This window comes from Echinops telfairi, unplaced genomic scaffold (genome assembly GCF_000313985.2).
Source record: "Echinops telfairi isolate 266 unplaced genomic scaffold, ASM31398v2 ScPeMD7_5868;HRSCAF=6743_0, whole genome shotgun sequence".
In the NCBI taxonomy this organism is placed as follows: domain Eukaryota; kingdom Metazoa; phylum Chordata; class Mammalia; order Afrosoricida; family Tenrecidae; genus Echinops; species Echinops telfairi.
This window is the reverse complement of record NW_022109767.1, coordinates 15,310,634-15,331,462: the sequence shown is the minus strand read 5'-3', so window position 1 is coordinate 15,331,462 and position 20,829 is coordinate 15,310,634. Positions and strand designations below refer to the sequence as shown.

The following is a 20,829-nucleotide window of genomic DNA, read 5'->3' as shown; positions in this document are numbered from 1 at the left end:
GTGCTGGACACAAATGATGTATGTACAGATTGTGATGAGTTGTATGAGCCCCTAGTAAAGTGATTATTTAATAAAATTTTTTAAAGGATTTAATAAATGCTCTCCTTATATTAAAAAAATAATAAAAATTAAATAAAACTCAAGACTCGATCTTGCAATGTCAAGTGACCCTAAATTATATGTACCATTAGTGCTCCCATGGTCTCTCCTGTAAGAAGCGCGGCAGCATGCAGCTATCTGGAGGCTTATTACATTCTCAGAGCGCGTGCCCATCCAGTCACTCAGACTCACAGTAGCATCGCGCAGACTTTCACAGGATATCGATCTCTACAGGGGACTCTCTCCTCTTTTTCCTGATTGGTTGATGGTTTTGAACTGCCAACCTTGCAGTTATTTTTCAATCCTTAACCTACAGCTTTCTCAGGGCTTCTCAGCTTCAAAAAAATCCCAAACCCACTGCCATTAAATCAAATTTGTTTTCTGAAACGGTACATCTTTATTGAAGCAGGCCGCCTCATAGTTCTGCCGAGCAGTTAATGCTTTTGAACCGCTGGCCTTATGACTAGCAATCCATGGCGGCTTCCACCCATCCCACCAAGAGGGGTCCTTTCCGAGAGCTTCCAGTATATAGGCGTAAGGCACATTCTTTAAAAATGTTAGCTTCATATTTCAGTAAAGTTTATTTAATGGAACCATTTTAAAAATCTACTGTGTTCCAGACAGGCGCTCTGGTGGCGTGGTGGTTACATGCTGGGTGACAACAGAACAGCGAGTGGTTCGAAACCACCAGGCTCTCCAGAGAAGAAAGGTGGGCTTTCTGTCCCCCCCGAGTCCCAGCCTCAGAAAGCCACAGGAGCAGTTCTCTTCTGTGAGGTGCTATGTGCCTGGAGCAAACGCACGATGTTGTCTGCACATGTGTGCTCTCTGTGCGCACATGTGCGCCGTTGGGGGTGAGGTGGGTTGTGAAACACAGAAGGGGCGTTGGGGAAAGGGCAGGTACCACTGTCAGAAGCACAATGCTCAGCTACTCACCATGTGAGAAAGTATTCACAAAGAGAAGGCTGATATCTAGTATATTAGGACCCATTTTTTTGTTTTTGTTTTTATTTTCCTCTCACATTGCTGAAAGAATTCACTGTATTGACTGGTTTTTGTGTGTGTGTGTCCTTTAGTCTATTTTGATGTAAAGTAGCCCTGTACAACACAATAGAAACTTCCCCTAAATGGTTGCTCTAGGAAGTGTTTCCCAAACTGTGGGCTCTAGGAAGACAGAAGGCTCCAGTTTTCTCATATAGTGTTGCTGTGGGTTTGGACTTCAGACCTTTGTCATTTAACTTACATTTTCAATTTCTGACGTGGGAGTGTTACAGAAACTAAAAACAACAAGAATAAAAAACAACTTTGCTCAATTGTATCTCCATGCATCTTGTCTATGAATCAAGTCACAAGTGAAGGATTTTCTTGATAGATGACCAGCCATAAAAATAATTTCGCCTTAACAGATTTGATAAAATATGGAAGGAGAATGATATACTTTACTTTCACTTTCACTTTCATAGAATATTTATTTTTCCCTTGGAGGAGCTCTAAGGATACATAGATCATACCCAATCCCTTCTTAATCATTTCTTTGCTATAATTCATAACTGAGTGGGAGTACTGAAGGGTTCTCAGCACAGCTGCAATAGCAGTGTTGGCTACTTTTATTTCCGTTTAATCACTTGCAGTAGAGACCCATAGCGCTTGGGTGTGGAGGGATTACGGCCAGACTGAAACGGAACTACTCATTACCTCTTACTGTCTATTTCGTGACAAATATTCTCATACCCTCGGCACTCTTTTGGCTCTTGAGCACTCTAACAAAGTGCCTTCCAGCTAGCCCTTTGAGTTCTTCCAAATTTAAAAATAACACTGATCCACACGCCATGGATTTCCCCAACTACCCAATCTGAGCTATTTAGTCCAGATCAATACCAAGTTAAGGATTTAGGTTGAGAAACCTTTGGAATACCATCCAATTTGAACTTATATTTTCATGTAAGTGTTTGCTGTTTTCACGGTCTCATATTCATACTTACTAGAACTTACAGCCTCTCTTACTACTTCCAAGTACTCATTTATTAAGTTTAGAGAGGATGTTCAAACATGCACACACTCATCCTAAGCATGGAAATTAATTTTCAGAGACTGCATAATTAAACTAATCAACGCATACAGGAAAATGATAATAATAAAGATAATAATATTCTAAACGATCAATCTTCTGTGCAAGAAATAGGAGGAAATAAAACAGATTTCTCAGCAAAAGATCACTAAGTAAATGGAAGTGTTGGTTTATAATTCTAGGTCATATGATTGGAATTTGGGAACTTTTCAGGGTGGCAAGTCCTTCAATGCATCTCAAGCAGCATCACCTAAATTGTTACTCTCCTTGTCTGGTTGTAGGACAATCCTGGAGGAGATAAACACGACCCTTCCGGCAGGCACTGGTCTTGCCCTCTGTGATAACCGGCAGCGCCATACTTGGGCTGGACTGGCTTAGACCTGTCTCTGGGTGCGCTCCTTGGTGAGAATACCGTGAAGTATGTAAGAATCTATGCTTTGTGAGGTTTAGTTGTTTTGAGATTTGACAGAATGGTTCCTTAAAATAATTTACTTTTTAATGGCTTCCTAATTTCTCGGGTAATTTCAAAAGATTTTGAATCATCACATAATGATTTGATTACCTTAGATAAACCATATCATGAAAAATTAAGAGGAGTAGAGGGGACCAAATGTGTTTTGCAGGTGTTATGAAGGACAGAATATGAATATATTTGGAATTTGTCATAAGGAATTTTTATTTTGCTTTATTTTCCAGAAAATGAAATGTTCTTTTCATAAAGTGGCACCTGTTTTCAATTACATAAAAGGTAATTGTTCACTCAGGGGAAATTCAAAACAGTCAAACGCTGTGCCTTTTAATCAAGGTGAGATTGATTGCCTTTCCCTTACTCTATTCCTTAGCTTTCAGCATATTCTCACGAAAGAGAAGTCAGAAGTTCTAAGGGACATTTTTGCTCACTTTGGCATTGTTGTACATTACATTCTTCGACTTTCTGCCATCTTGTATTACGTTGTATCACATCTCCCCCTTCTAGCCCTGTGCACTTCTCACTTTAGATCCTACGTTACTAAAAAAAATTCTTAGATTTATTACATTTTATTAATTATCAAACATGTTCCCATGTAAAAGTTTCATCATTCAGTTTTTAAATTTCTGTTACTTTATTATTATTCGCTCAATGCTTATTCTCACCCTTTCAAGCAGTTTTAATAAGACATGAAGACAAACAAAGCTATCATAACATGGTAACTCACTGTGGGACCTTTAAGCACTTTTAATTGCTTGTACACAAATTCCAGTAACCCATGCCCAGAAAATATGCATGACTATAAATGATTGGAATGGTACAAAATTCCCTGTAGAATGAGGCAAAAATTAAAACAAGGAGCTCTGTGAATGCCTGCTCTCTGTGAGGTTTAGTTATGTTGACGGCTGATAGTCACTGAAGAATTATCTAAAACTCAAAACTTATTTTTTAATCACTTTCTAATTTCTAAGATTTTTTTAAAAGACTGATACAAATCAAATCATTATTTAATCCCTCACAGATTAATTAGGTCTTGAAAAATTCTCAACCTGTGGGTTGCAACCCCTTTGGGGGCGAATGACCCTTTGATAAGGTTGCCCAATTCATAACAGTAGCAAAATGACAGTTATGTAGAAACAACACAAATAATTTTCTGGTTGGGGGTCACCACAACATGAGGAACTGTATTAAAGAGTCATGGCATTAGGAAGGTTGAGAACCACTGAACAAGAGCCTAATTCAATTGAACTTGACAGTGTTGTTATAGTATTTCTTACTCATTTGAATCGAAAGCATATCGAAACAAATGAAAACAATTTCTAAAACTTATTTATGAAAATATACTTAATAAAAACTAGTAAATGCATCATTGGTCTCTATTATAACAATGTTAAGGAACAGATTTAATAAATCATGTATATACTTGTATTCCTTATGCATCAGAATCAATTCCTTAGAAATAAGTTGGGTTTTATATATCTCTTTGCACCAAACATCTCTACTTCCACCATTTCTTATTTTGATTCAACTGAAAGTATACACATTTGGGCATACTGGTGTCTTTTTTTTGGGGGGGTGGGGCATACTGGTGTCTTAAAGAGTTAGTATTGACTGGGATATTGTCTGCATTATCTGTTAGAAGCACTCAATTGCAAGAAAGATTAAGGCAGAGAACACAAGCCTGGTCCAGTAACCAGACTCAACATTTGGTTTAGATTTACTCCAGCGTGCACTAGCTTTGATGATCTCGTTTATCCCCATCCTGAAATCCGCATGGCTCTCAGAACTCGCACGTAGAAAGATATATTTTCACCAATGTACTCTTCTTTAGGATAAAGTGGCAACATTTTTTCAAGCCATCGGCCGTATTTCACACGGTATGCAATGGAATTCAGATGAGAACAAAGGCTTGACCAGACCCTCAGAATTTTAATTTTTTTTATTTACTTTTTACAGTGAATTGAGGGAAGGTTTACATAAGAAGTCTGTTTTCCATTTGCCAATTGACCCACACTTTGCTTTATGTCGCTGACTGCTGTCACCACCACGTTAACATCCCTTCACCCACTTCCTCCCTGTGCTTCCTGCTTCTTTTGTTCCTCTTAGTTCCTAACCCTTCGGAAATGCATCTAATTTTCATTGGCTGATTCTTCTAGGGTTCAGTATGTCTCCCTGAGTTATTGTTTTCTACAGACATGTCTATTGTTTGCTACAAAGTGAGCCACAGAATGAGATCATTTCCAGACCTGAAGGGACCAAAGGGCCCTGATGGCTCACGACCACACCACGTCTCTTACAGGGATCCCGTTAAAAGGGAGAACATTTAGAAACAAAACTCAAGATCTTAAGGAAAAAGATGCTCAGATATTTTGAAATTGATAATTCGTATTGGAAGTTAAAATCCCTGAGGCAAAGGAGAATCCAAATTAGTCTCTTAAAAATGTTTTAATATTCTTACTGAGTATTTAAAAATGTTTAGAAAATGAACAGATTAATCTTGTGAAGATTGATTTGATTTCTTACATATAAGTTTTAGTTCTTATTAGAAAGTTATTTTGGTATACTTAAGTTCTTCAGTTCTGATTGATTTTACAGAATTGATTATTTTTAAAGTCTAAAAAATGAAGTGCAGAAACAGAGAATTTTAATAAAATGCTCACTAATCACAGGGTTGATTATAAATATTCTTTATAATAACTGTTATTTGGAAAATTACTCTTCAGGCATTACGTCCAGTCCTCAGACAGAAATAAAGTCAGTTGGGTGAGGTCACAATAGCCAATGATGTACGGGAGTATTGAAGGCAGGATTAGATCTGTCTGACAGAATATTTAAATTCTTATTACTACTGTTCCCCATTTATACACAATCTATCATTTCTTGATGCAGCATTTGCTATGCTACCAGTCTGGTTTTAGATACTGAGAAGCCCAATGCATAGAAAATACGTACATCTGTCAAGTGCTAGATAACTGGTTTAGGACAGAATGTAGCACTTTTTAACCTTTCCTATATGAAATAGATCACGTACCTAGCAATTTATAATTAAAATATATTTTATTATACTTTACATTATTTGGATGTTATTATTTACTAGGTCCAAATCTATCCACATCAGAAACACTCAGATTCTAAATCAGATACTGTGTCATAAAATATCTCAATGATGTGAGCACAGAATGACACAAAAGGATCAGAAACTATACTCTTATCCCCGGCAGCTAGTTTGGCATAATGGTAATGCGCATGTTGTGGGAATGATACGAAATTACATATTCCTAACTCCAACCAAAGGGATTGACACCGGCTGCAACAGCAAACTCAAGCACAGCAGCAAAGCGAGGAGGGGGAGGAACAGGGACCTGTTTCGTTCTGTTGTGCAAAGGTTTGCTCTGGGTGGCGCCGAAAAGGCACAACTCTAAGTGGGAGTTATGGTGGCACTGTTAGTCAAACATTGGGTTGCTACCCACAAGGTTGGTGGTTCAAGCCAATCGGTAGACCTCAGATTAGGTTGTCTGTTGCCATAAAGATTTAAAGTCTTAAAAGATCTATTGAGTGGTTCTGCTTTGTCCTGTTGGGCGCCTATGAGTTGGAACTGACTTGATGTCAGCGAGATGGGAACATAGTGTCATATTGTCATTGCTGTTATAAGTTGCCATTAAGTCCATTAAAATCCATAACAACCTCAATTGTGATGCATAGACCTGCTCTATAGGGCTTTCAAAGATGTGTCTTTCAAAAGCAGATCGCCAGGCCTTAATTCTGAGACACCTTACGGTAGGTTTGAAATGCCAACCTCCCAGTTAGTACAAGCACTTAAGCTATGTCCCCCAGAGATTAATAGTAGCATAACCCCTGTCAATGAGTAGATCCTGACTCATAATGACCCCTTCGAAGGTTTCTGAGACTACGTTTCTATGGGAGAAGACAGCCTCGTCATTGTCCTGCAGAAGTCGTTTTGAACGGACATTGTGGGAGCAGCCTAGAGTTTATCCCACAGCACCTCCAGGGCCCTTGATCCTGGCACAAACTCTGAATGGAAACAAATCATATCTTGCTTTTTATAAAAGAATAAGTAAACAGAATAAAAGTACAGTAATCACCGTATTAGTCAATAAGACGGAAATAAATAAAAGCTACCATTGCATATATATTTATTGACTAGTAATAATGTGTCAACAACTTCAAAATAATTATTAAAAATTACAAGACTATCTTAAAATCATAAACACTGACAATTAAAGGGATGTTTACACTCATCTGGTAAGCATACAACATTTGTGTTATTTTGTTCCCATTTTGTTATTTTTTCCCATTTTAGCTCACCCATGAACTTTTGCAGACTTGGAACCATTATAGTCAGGATCTCAAAATGATTACGTAGATGTAAATAGTTTTCAGATAATCTGCACTTTCCTATCTATTTGTCATAAGAACATGTAACAATTCTAACAAGATATTATATTTTTAATCATTTTTCTGCTGACTAAACTAGATGTAAATAGTTTTCAGATAATCTGCACTTTCCTATCTATTTGTCATAAGAACACGTAACAATTCTAACAAGATATTATATTTTTAATCATTTTTCTGCTGACTAAACTATGGATATTCCTAACATAATCATTGTTTTTCTGACAAATACATTAAAATTTTGGCTAAGAAGAAGGAATAGCATATGGTATCTTTGGCTTTTAAGCACAATTTGATTTTTTAATCTATCTTTTTATTGTTGTTAATTATTTTTCGACAGAATGCTGAATTTCCAAGTCCCTTTTATTAGACAATATAATTTTCATTTTAGTATACAGCCCACTGTTCGAGTCGACTCTGACTAATGTAAACCCTACAGCACATGGGGGAACTGCCTCATACAGTTTCTGAGGGATAAATCTTTGCACTAGCATGTTGCCACTTCTTTCTCTGTGTTTCAGCAGAAAACAAAACAAAACCAAAAAAACAACTATAGATAAGGATCAAACAACTACATAAATTACATACCTAGACTATTTTCTTCTTTGAATTTAACTTGAGGAACATTATAAAACATTGCTTTGTTTAAAATAAGTTGTATCATTGCAAAGAAATCTTTAAAATAATGCCAAAAATTTAAAATATAACGTATATGTGTAGCACTTAAAAAACCAAACTCACTGCCATTGAATCGATGCCAGCCTATAGTGACCATATGGGACAAGACAAAACTGTTCATGAGAATTTCTGAGACTATAACTCTCTATAGGAGTGGAGAACCCATCCTTCTCCTGCAGTGTAAGTGGTTGTTTCAAACTGCCATGCCACCAGGGATCCTTATGTATAGCACTAGACATTGTTACATGTCAGTGATTCTTTCCCTTGAAGCAGGCTTTAAAGGCTTCTATGAAACTTTACATTGATATCATTAAACCCACTGCCATTGAGTCAATCCGACTCATAGTGACAGTGTAGGATGTCCCTATAATTTTCCAGACAATAACTCTTCAGCAAGTAGAAATCCTCATCTTTCTTCAAAGAGGCTGGTATTTTTGAACACTTTCCTTGTGATTAGCAGCGCAACATGCACTGCACTACATCATTATATTGCCGTTGTCGTTTTTCTTTTCTTTATTTTTGGTAAATATATGGAGAAATAGAAAAGGCCGAAGTTTTCTCAACAACTAAAATGTAAACCTTAAGCATTTATTTTCAACATACTATATTTCTTAGTAAAATTTAATAGGGTCTAAGTTTATTTAAGATATTTAAATAACATAAGGGATAAATTTATATACTAAAGCCATAAAACTGTCTTGTGAATAACCTCTCATTTTAAGACACCATTTAAAAAACAGTATTTATAGAGTCTAATATGAAGAACTCCACCGGGAATTCACAAAAACATTATCTGTTGAATTGATATCAAACACAATTGCATGTTTACATATCCCCTTTCTATTAGGCAAACAGAGAAATATGCTGCTCTATTAAGCAAACTGAAAAAAATTCATCAGAAAAAAATACCCGATCGATAAAAGAAACTCAACAAAGATGTACACTGCAATGAATTACTTAATGTGGCTCTAATAATCTTTGTAACTAGTGTTTTTAGTTCTTATCAAACAACTAGGTAACGACAATTGTGCAAACCATCTCAGTGCCATCAAGTTAATTCTGATGCATAGTGACTCTGTAGGACAAAGCAAAACTGGCCCTGTGTGTTTCCCAGACTGCAAATCTTTATGAGAGCAGACAGCCCCGGGTGGTGGTTTCAAACTGCGGGATTTGATGTTAGCAGTCCAACACTAATCCACTACGCCAGCAGAACTCCTTAAAATAATTGGTAAGGGCTATGGATATGTAAGCATCTTCGATGAGAGCACCATAAAACTACCTTGCAAGACGCTGAACTTCCTTGCAAGACGTTGAGCCACCCCAAAGAAACAAACACAAGCAACTCCACTTTAGAGAAGAAATAAAGTGTGTAACACTGGGGCCCAATCAACAGCTGCTCCAAGGAGCCACCACAAAGATGTGGGGACCCCTGGTAAGACTGGGCTGAGACCTGACCGATGCCCCAAAGCCAGCCAAGTCACCCAAAGCGTGGAGAGACCTGATAAGACTTGACTGGGACAGTGAGGACGTCAAAGAGCCAGCCAAGCTGTCCATTTAAACCCGGGTAGAGACACTGACTTTTAGAGAGCTAGGAACCAAGGAGACATCAACTCCTGCTCTCTCCATCTCTACCCAGAGTGAGTACACCGATAAGGCAATGCTGATTGGGACCATGGTGCTAGTATGATATATATGAAGAATGCTGTTATTATGCCCTTATGCTCATAGTTGTTTGCCCTTAGTAGTTTGAGTAATATTTTAGATTGTTTGATGTGTGTTTGCAGTGAATAAACTGAGCATTCGAAAATGTCTAAGAGCGTTAAGTAATTATTGATCGCTCCACTCATGACATACTGGCGTAGTCGGCAGGATGTGCCTTATAATCTGGACCTAGCGATCAAGCCTCTCTGAACCGAGACTCACTGGACGTGACCCACCGAGGGGAGGGGCCTCTGAGACTGAAAGGTTGCTGGTGGTTACGCTCCATCCATCAGACGACTGACTCCAGTGGCACCCACCCCGGGGAGCGGTACCCAGGCTGAGCAGTAGTCACCCCAGGCACAGAGGACCAGCAAACTCATACGGGAATCTAGTGAGTCGAAAGACCACCGCTAGGCGGGTGGTATCCTAGTCGCTATAACCTAAGAGGAGCTGGAATTAACTGCCTCTCCCAGGAGGGGTGCGACAATGAGAGCAGTTTCTCGTGCCTGTGTGTAGACCTGGTCAATGAGGTATAAAATAGAAGCAAAAATTCATGACTACCAGCAGATGATCAGGCTAACGCCACCAAACAATCTAATATCAATACATTACTCTGTGAGGAAATTACAGAAGTGGTTGTGGATCCAGGATCTATATAACCATGTTTCCTATGTTTAATAAAGATAAACCTCAGGACTTGCCCCTAGGCAGCCCATGGGGTGAAGTGAAGCAAGCACTTAAAGATAAGAAAGCCTACAAACGCAGATCTCTGAAAATAGACTTAAGAAACCCTAGAAATGTCAAACCAGTCATTGAAAGAGCTGAACCTAAGGAAGTGCCATCCATCTTACTGCAGGCATGAGACCAACTGCACAATGACTTACAAAAAGGAAAGAGCCTCGTCACCCAGCACTTGCAAAAGCTGAGCCTTAGTGATAACAACTAATTTAAAGACCCAACCCCGGTAGAGACTAAAGAATGTAACCCAAACACTGTCACAAAAGAACCAAGACTGCTGGGGAAATCCCACAAAACAGGAAGAAAGATTAACAGAAGTGTCAGAATATACTAGACAAATTAAGGATAGACATTATAATGAAAGACGAATATGCCATATGGGGGATATTCAAAAAGTCACCTGGAGATTCAAATTACAAACCGTGTGGATTCTATACTCAGAGATTCCCATGTTCTAGAACAAGATATAATTTAATAGAACAAGTCATGTGGGCCGCCTACACAGCCACCCAACAGGCTGAACCCTGGATCACAGATCGGGAATGTGTGCTTGGAACACACATACCCATTACAAAAACAATGAGCCTTACCCCCATCAAATGAAAGGAGTGTGTCTGGATCACAAACATTGCTTGGAGATGGTATCTCCTACAGCTCACTATGAAGAACGCAGGAGCCCCAGGTGCGATCCTTGAAACCTTGGTAGAGCTTAAAGTAGAGCCCCCTATAAAAGACACAGGAGAACCAGAACATCCCGGTCCAAACATTGGGCAATGGGGTCCTGAGTTTGCTCCCGAACTCACAAATGCCTGCTTCACAGACGGATCCTCCATTGTGCGGAGTCACGAGACACTATGGAGAACTGCAGCGATCAGGGTGAAGGACAACAAACTCCTCACCAGAGAGGGTAAGACTAAGTCAGCACAACATGCTGAACTGATAGCAGTGCAATTGGCAGTAACACAAAGCATAAAGGACAACCAGGGTGTGATGCATTTGTTTTCAGACTCTTGGGCGGTCGCTAATGGCATTGCCCTTTGGTCAGGAAAATGGGCCCATAGAGATTTTAAAATCAATGGCCAAGAAATTTGGGGTGGGAAAATTTGGAAAGAATTATATGTGTTAAAGGACAGAATAACTATCAAAATTACACATGTACCTGCCCACCAGAAAAAGAGAAGACAGGTGCATGAATGGAACAATAAGGCAGACCAGGCATCAAAAATATCAGTGGTTATAAGAGGCAAGAGATACGTATATATATTCTAAAGAGAAGTCCCCAGTACTGATTAAAAGTGAGGAGAAAGAATACAGGATGCCAGAAATAGAGAAAGTGACCCCCAAAAAGAAAGAGAAGCCATTAGGGGAATCCCTAATTGACATATTAAGCATACATGAGGTTGTGGGACATGCAGGAACACATCCAGTATACAATTGGTTAATGGAAAGAAATTTGAGGGTCACCTGGTACAAAGTAAAGGAAGTTATAAGTAAATGCCCTATGCGTAAAGATAAAATATCAAAGTTCACTAGGAAAAGAAAGGGACATATAAAAGAGGAGACCAGATTTAATCAAAGCCTACAGATAGATTACATTGGGCCACTGGTATTTTTAGAAAATCAATCCATTTGTGTGATCATAGACAAATTTACCTCTTTAGTAATGTTGAACCCAGGGAAACACCCTGACGCACACATGACAAAAAGATCATTAGATCGCTGGTGTGCTGCTTATGGACCACCAGTAAGTGTACAATCTGACCAAGGCTCCCATTTAAAAAATAAAATAAGAGAGTGGACAATGAACTGGGATATACAATGGACTTATCACCGGACCTATAATCCTCAAGGAGCAGGCCTTGTAGAAAGGATTAATGAATTGATAAAAGAAAAATTGAAAATTCAGAAAATAAAAAATAAGGGACACCCGTGTGATCTCGTGGCCAGAAGCATTAACGCTTCATCAGAACTAATAAGCCTTTACCCCAAGATGCAATGTTCACTAAACCACAGGATATTTCACTATCATTTACAGAAATCAATCATAAAATGATACCCTACAAGATCTGGATATTAAATAGGAATAATAGCAGTGTCACAAAGGGTGAAATTATAACCCAAAATAATAATGACACAGTATGGACTACAAGCGATAAAGGAAACCTAAATTTAAATTTATGGAAACAGGTCTCCCCAGAGAATAATAAACCTTTCCTCTCTTGCAGGGACCTCTATAGAGGGCTTCACGACATATGACTCGTACTTATTCCCATTGTAATACTGGGGCCTTTGGCTTGGCCTCCTGGGAACTTCGGCTCTCGGCCTGTGTAGCACTCAGAGTCCCATCACTTTACTATGTGCTTGCCGACGTATGTCATCCTCACCCTGCGGATCCGACTTGCACCCCCTTTGGTCTTACCGCTCACCGGGCATCATACAATGTGCCACAGCCGGCAGTGCAAGAACACAACCATGTCTGACAGCCACCCTAGTACCAATCATACTACTTGCATCATAGACGACATTTTATCTAAAACTTCAGCTATTTTGGATATTGACTGGGACAATAAGGACATTGATCCTCAGCAGTTTTGTACGTGGTCACTTAAGAAAGAATGGTGCAACCATGTACTGTGGAGATATAAATTACATAGGTACTATAATGTCCCAATCTATAAAAATGTCTCCACACTGGACTGCCAAATGGACCTAAATAAATGTAGCTTACCACATTCGTGCAACATGAACTTCATGTTCAGAAACTTTACCAAGAAGCGCCCAGCTTATGTGTCCCATCCCTCTTATATTGCTTCATTGATAAACAACAGCTACATAAAATTTGAAGTTTCCCCAGACACCTGTTTAGACTTCATCCACAAAACCTACTTAGGACACTTTAGCAGGTACCACTTGTTCTGGTCCACTTTCATACCAGATACCGCTGAGATGAGCACTTCTCCCACAGATGAGACAACCGTCACGTCATCTGCCATCCCAACCACCCGACCACCTTCTACCACCAAATCTGATATACCTGACCCCAAACCGCATTCTGGTTTTGAAAGAGTCCCTATGCTCTGGGGATATTTTGAGGATTGTACAATCTTTAACAGAGACACAAATATCACCACCTTTAAACTGACAGAGTTCCCCAACTTCTACACTTTTGGAACCTTTTGCACCCACGGTGACACACCCTGTCCCACATTTACTAAGGATGATGCATTTACATCTGAAGACTATTATAAGGAATTTCTATACTATAATAGAATTGGACCACCGAAAATTTACCTCATATGATTATTCACAAAGACCCCAACCACAGCACCCATGAAGTCGATGAAGAGTATTTTACCCCCCATGGCAGGTTAATGTGCGCTAACCTCAGCCATGTCTGTACTGACACCATCATCAATAAGAGAGCACTTAATATTACCACCAGTATAGATAGAGGGACCCAGCCCCAGGACAAATTGCAAGTCTATAAAATTAAAATATGTACAGCAATAAATAAGACTAAATTAAATTTTAAGCTGATAGAAAAGCATTATAATGAATGGCAATGGTTTCTGCAAACACTCCCATTGCCTAAAAATTGGAAACTCCCAAGATATCCAGTAGAGATAATTGCTAGGTATGTAGCTTATGGTGATCTAGACAATTGGAAGGAAACATGGAATAAAAATTATACCTGGGGACCAAATAATGCAATAGTTGGACACACACTCTCGGGAACAAATATAGAAATACTATCAGAAGGAACCCAATCAGGAAATCAGCTTTATGTGATGCTCACCGAGGAAGATAGGGAAAATGTAAAAGAAAAAATTAAGGTACTTGAGATAAAGGATGAGAACAGTCGACCCTCATTTTTCGTAGGGCTAAAAGATGTAATCTCCAAATTACCATCCCATAAATGCCAGAATAGTATAATATATAAAAACCGTGCATCTAGTAGTCGGGTTCACAATTGGACCTTTATATGTAGAGCAACCTCTGAGGAAATTCACTCCACCCCTCTTATATTAAACAGCAAGTTGGCATCTACTTATAGAAAAAACCCAAATTTACCCTGTCATTGTGAAGATCCCAAGACTGACTTGTCTTATGATGGCTCCAAATTAAAACACCAACCATATGAATGGTAGAATAATTGGGGGTTTGAAACCTATTTTAAAAGACTTAAGATTAATGATAATATAAACTTCCCACTGTTATTATATGATGGATTATCATGCTTGAATGAAATCTGGACAATTAAGCATACTAGACTTGGAGAGAGGGAACTGATTTTACCCATCTGGATTATACCAATTTCATGGAACACATGCCATGCAGCCAGCAACAGCATTGGACCATTAGAATACATCGAGGCTGTTTTAATCAAACCCATCGCCTGATGACTGAACAGTACAGAATTGAATGGACTACTGGCCATACAAACCCCCCGCTATCTCGTCTACAGCACCAGCTTCCCTGCCTACCTTTGCCCAGCCCAAACTGATATATGTCAAACCTGACTTGATTAGGATTCACTCTACAGTCAACATTGAGGATTTCAAGATAATGCATTATATACCTTGGTGTTCACCACATTCTAATAAAATATTCAACTACCTGAAATCCCCAGACAATCACTACCAGGGGGATCTAGAAAACTCCTATCTCTAGGCTGGTTTGTAGGGACACTTTTTGGCATTGCAGATTTAGCATGGGATGCTGCCCAAGAGGCAGAAACCCAAAATATAAAAATTAAGCTGACAAATCTAGAACACATTAAAGGTGAAATGTTAAATTTACAAAAACTATTCATGATTTGTCTGGATTACTAACATCCTCCCTTGAAAAAGCCAAGACGGCTATTGCAAATCTTCAACAAGAAATCAGCTACATTCAACATTCCCTTAAAAGACAAGGTGACATCAATGAAATACTGTCCCCCGCTATCGAAACCTTTCAGATGGAATCCAGATGCGAATACCTGCAGTAATAGTCGACCACTTCCTGGAACGATATCAGGAACTTAATTATTTTTAAAACCAGATTCTCCACTAAAGGCAATATGAGGGTGAAGTTGGACATCACACAACCCAGCGGATGTGACTCTGTGCACACCTGCACGATCACTGTGCTTGCACTCACCAATAGACAACCTATATTGGGTTATGAGGCCAAGCCCCATACCCTACAAAGTTGGGAATGACTGGTTCTCATATAAAGATACTAAACTATATGTGAGTGGACTTATTATAGGGACAATTTCCTATTTGGGATGAGGAAACATTAATCACACACCAACACATACAACATTCTTTGGACATGACGTCAGCCTATAGAACTAATAAACCACGGGGAGTCCAAAATCTAGAACATTTCAAATGGCTTTGTTGTAATACTAAGCTTATGTACTCTGATCATACCACAAGAAACAATATACTACTAGATTGCACAGATAATTGTCTATTGCTGAATGACGTCATTAACATTACAAAAGACAATATTTCTATTCTCACGTGGACACCAAATGTCTTATCTGAACACATCATTCCAAATATTAGTGATACACATATTAAAAACATCATAATCCCACCTGCCCTAGAAGCTGATCAGGAGTTAGTCCTAAACCATTTACAAAACGAAACTGATCATTTAGTTAAACATATGGCCAAAGATCTCAAAAAGGCTAAAATCCTTAATCATATTTTGGGTACTAAATACTTTTTAGATGTCAGTCCAGAACTCTGACTGTGACTGGGCAACTGCCTGGAAAAAACTGTTCTTCCCACAGAAATACACCTGTAAGGGGAATGTTGGCAGCTTGCTTAGATCTGTTAATTCAAAGTAAAACTAGTTTCTGGAATTCTTTCTCTAATCTTGGTCATTGGATGTTCACCTCTTTACTTCACTTATTTGTTACTATATGTTTTATCATTTTACTCATATTCTTGTGTAAACAATTATTGCTAATATGTGTTGGTTCCCGGAAGCGTTCTTGAGCCTTTGCACTCCCTGGAACCAGGGGGTGGATATGATGAGAGCACCATAGAACTTCCTTGCAAGACGATGAACTTCCTTGCAAGACGTTGAGCCACATCAAAGAAATAAACACAAGAAACCCCACTTTAGAGAAGAAATAAAGTGTAACATTGGGGTCCAAATCAACAGCTGATCCAAGGAGCCACCACAAAAATGTGGAGAAACCCGATAAGACCGGGCTGAGACCTGACTGACACCCCAAAGCCAGCCAAGCCACCTAAAGGGTGGAGAGACCTGATAAGACTTGACTGGGACAGTGACTACGTCAAAGAGCCAGCCACGCTGTCCATTTAAACCGGGTAGAGACACTGACTTTCAGAGAGCTAGGAACCAGGGAGACATCATCTCCTGCTCTCTCCAACTCTACCCAGGGTGAGTACACCGATGAGGCAATGCTGATTGGGACTATGGTGCTAGGATGAAATGTGTGAAGAATGCTGTTATTATGCCCTTATGCTCATAGTTGTTTGCCCTTAGTAGTTTGAGTAATATTTTAGATTGTTTGATGTGTGTTTGCAGTGAATAAACCGAGCATTCGAAAATGTCTAAGAGCGTTAAGTAATTATTGATCGCACCGCTCATGACAATCTTGAGACCCACTAAGTACAATGGATAGGCTGCAAATAATGGAGATAAAGTACATGGCAATATTGTGGAGATGGGATCATGCAAATAAAGTGTACTGAACCCTAAATTGATGATTAGTAAAGTTTGTCCTCCTGCAAGGCTTAAAGAGAGTCATCGCTGAAGTGGAAGGGGTGTCACTAAGCCAGTAAGCAAGAAGAGCGGGGAATGGAGGGTAATCGTGCATTCTTTGGACCTGGATTCCTACCATAGGAACCACTACAATCCAGGTAGGAGAGATCTGGGACATCAGAGGACTAGAGATGGTGAGGAATAATGGTAGAAAAGTGGTGGTAACAGAGGGAGCAGAATCAACAGTCCAGAAATAGAGAGGGTGGTAGAATTCCATCCCCTCGGAGCAAAGCAGTGATTGATTTGGGGCAGGAGGCTGGCTGGTACTTATGGGAAGAGCCATTGCTTGCTTGATCAGGGCAAAGTTAAGAGTCCTTGGGGCAGAGAGATTGAGGGCTAGACAGAGGCATACTGGATTGCAATGTTGGGAAGAGGCTATGCTGATTGAAGAGAGGCATTCTCAGTCATTTCTGATCCTGAACCATATATAATCTGTTGTTACTTCCCTAATAAAATCCATGATTGTGAGTATGACCTGTAAGTTCTGTGGTCATTGCCATGAATTCTCAAGCTCATTGGTAAAGTGGAGAGTAGTGATGGAAGGACCATTGATGTCAGAAATTTGCAAAAATGGTTAGAGGTTAGAGAAACATCTGACCTCTCCCTCAAGGCAATCCTCCTTATACTGCTGATCTTGATCCTTCTACCTCACTTGGGAAGTTACAAGATGAGACAAAACTGAATCATATGCTTCTATTGATGTACATTGGCTTTGTAAGTAAAATCATTACGATTCTATGTAATTCCTAAAAGTGAAGACAATTTGAAATGTTAACAATTTGAAATGTTGACCATCTTAGCACTTACCTCATGTGGGTGATGATAAGTGTGGTGGTGGGAATGAAAAAATCATCCACTCTGTCAAATTGCTTTCCCACGGGTTGTGTGTGGATCGTGTGGTGAGGCACATTCCCACTGGCCAGCGTAATGACCTAAACAGAACACCTGTGTTATAGACCTCTGCAAATCACGAATAACTAGAAATCAAATCATGTAATTTCTGGAAGTTTTTCCAAAAGCTCTGTATTAAATATCCTTAAAATGTGTATATTATGAACCACATTACAATCCTACAAGTATTTTTTATTTGTAATAAACAATCATTTTTCCTATAAAGAATATTAAAGTTTTCTAAAGAATTTATGATTAAAATATATAGACATATTGTAAAGTTATAGAATTTATGAAGTAATTATTATAAAAATTGAGATGACAGCCCCTCTAATAAAGAACATCTGTCAGATTTTGCCAAAAACTTTAAAATACACCAGATAAAATATTTCAGCATTTAATAAACTTTGAATTAATGCTTTCTTCTATTAGATTATATAACTGATTTATAAGTTTTAATCAGATATTTTATGTATGATTTGAACATTAGTTGACTTTAACACTTGAAAGATCACTGCATTTAAACATTTTATATCTTGTTTTCACCAAATCAATTAGTTTTCCCTTGAAACTTCTCATACCTGCCTGATTTATGGTATTCCACCTACTGCATAGCCATTATTCTACATTTAGGGTCTTCCTACTTCATGATTTTTCTTTTTTAATACTTCTTTATATTTGTTCATCAAAATACATTTCCTACACTATTCTCTGTGTTAAAGTTTCTTAATTAACAATTGAGTTTCTTTATTGCTTTCATGACAGAAATAAATAACTACTTTTACTTTCTTTTCTTTTCTAAATTTTTTTTCTTCACTGAAAAGTTACACTTCTATGGCATTCAAGAGAAAATCGTCATGTTAATTCAACATGGATTAATTATTGTATATGTGAGGATAGGCTATGCTTTGTTTCAGTTAGAATAAAACAAAACAACAACAAGTGAACCTTAGTCTTAGTGGTTTAAAATACATATTATTTGTTTTACATGTGTTACTTTGCCAGAGTGCCTTGTTAGGATCTTTAGCTTCTGTTTTCTGGTGAATGAGAATAGAGCCATCAATTAAACATTTTGCAATTTACATCATAATCTTTGGTAAGAAATAGTCAATTGTCTCTGCAAAATCAATACAGGACAACCATGCACCAGGAAGGATACAGTGAAAGATAATTCACATACACACACACAATCAAAACTTTATCAATACTACATTCATTTAATAAATTAAAAAGGATAATTTGACATTCATCATTGAATTTTAACCACTCGACAAGACAGTCTTCTAAAGCAAGGACTACAAGAACTGAATAAAGAATGAGGAATAACAATGTGGGAATTCTCCAAACTTTAATTCCTTGATATTGTTTGTTGCTCTGGTAAGCCGCTATCCATGAGACCATCTTCTGTTAAAGAGTGCAACGGGGCTCCATTCAGTTTTCTTTTCTCTAATGTGAATAGTGTTAATAAACAAAACTATCACTTTGAAGACTAATGTTTATCTGCTCCAAGTAATGGGATTTTCCATCCCCTCATCTGCACATGCGATCTGGACAATGAATAAAGATGAACGAAGAGCTGATGTATTTGAATTGCAGGGTGTAGTAAAGAAGATAGAACATATCACAGAACGCCAGAAAGACAACCAAACCTATCTTGGGAACGTGCCTTAGAAGCAAGGATGGAGACATACTGCCTTGTGACGTTTAAAAGGTGACTAGGAAGATCAGTTCTTAGAAAGAGCGCTCATACTTGTTGCTGTTAGGTGCCACAAAGTCTGCTCTGACCCACAGCAAGCGTGTGCCCCACAGAATGAAACAGCGCACGGTCCTGCACCAGCCTCCAAGTGCTCTTGTGCCTCAGTCGCTCGTGCAGCCACCGCGTCAATCCATCTTGATGAGGTCCTGCCTCTTTTCCCTGCCTCCTTCCATTTTACAGAACATGATGTACCTCTCCAAGGACAGGTCTCTCCTGACAATAGACGCGAAATAAGAAGAACTAAGTCTTGCCATCCTTGCCTCTAAGGAGCACTCTGGCCATACCTCTTCCAGTGCAAATCTGTTTGTCCTTTTTTAGCAGGCCAGGATATATATTATTTATTTTTAGACTTTTCATAGCTTTACTGTATTTTCATTAGTATATATTTTTTTCATTTCCATTCAGTTTAATTTGTTACTTTATCAAAGTCACAAATCATTATTTGTCTTTCTTTCAATATTCTTCTTCACCTCTGCAATTCAAATGCACCAGTTCTTCTTGGCTCCTCCATATGCAATGTCCAACTTTCACCGGGACATGATCCAATGGAGAATACCATGGTATGGGGTAGGCACATCTCAGACCTCAAAGTAACATTAATGCTCTTCAATGCTATAAAGAGTTCTTGTGTAGCAGATTTACCTGATGTAAAACATCTTTTAATTTCTTGACTGCTGCTTCCATGAGTATTGATTGTGGATCCAAGCAAGACAAAATCCTTGACAACTTAAATCTTTTCTCCATGTATCACAATACAACCTAATGGTCCAGTTGTGAAGATCTGGGCCTTCCTGACATTGACTTGTAATCCACGTATCAAGGCTACAATCTGTGATACTCATTAGCAAATGCTTCCATTCCTCCTAACGTTCAAGCGAGCAAGATTGTATCATCTGCATACCACAGGTTGTTCATCAGCCTGCCTCCCATCCTGATGCCACACTCCTCTGCGTATAACTCAGCTTCTCTGATGATTCTCTCAGCATACCGATTGAACAAGTATGGTGACAGGACACAACCACGATGTCACCTTTCCTGATTTTAATCCATGCAGTATTCCTCGGTCTCTCCAGAAAACTGCCCCTTGGTTCACATATGTTCCCTATAAGCACAGGGAAGTGTTCTGGATTTCCTATTCTTCTCAGGTTATCCTCACTGTAGTAATGTCTGCACCGTCTAATGCCTTGCCATCGTCAATGAAACCCAAGTAAACATCTTTCTGGTGTT

At 38.8% G+C, this 20,829-nt stretch overlaps 1 protein-coding gene across 1 annotated transcript in view; it reads right to left on the bottom strand.

The window, feature by feature from the left end:
- FSTL5 (follistatin like 5) overlaps nucleotides 1-20,829 on the bottom strand; it is a gene marked incomplete at its 3' end in the record, with an annotated part of 780,165 nt that overhangs the window by 58,762 nt on the left and 700,574 nt on the right. The window contains exon 16 of the mRNA XM_004708783.2: nucleotides 17,763-17,887. Coding sequence (XP_004708840.2) covers nucleotides 17,763-17,887 — 125 coding nt within the window. The remainder of the gene's footprint in view (nucleotides 1-17,762; nucleotides 17,888-20,829) is intronic.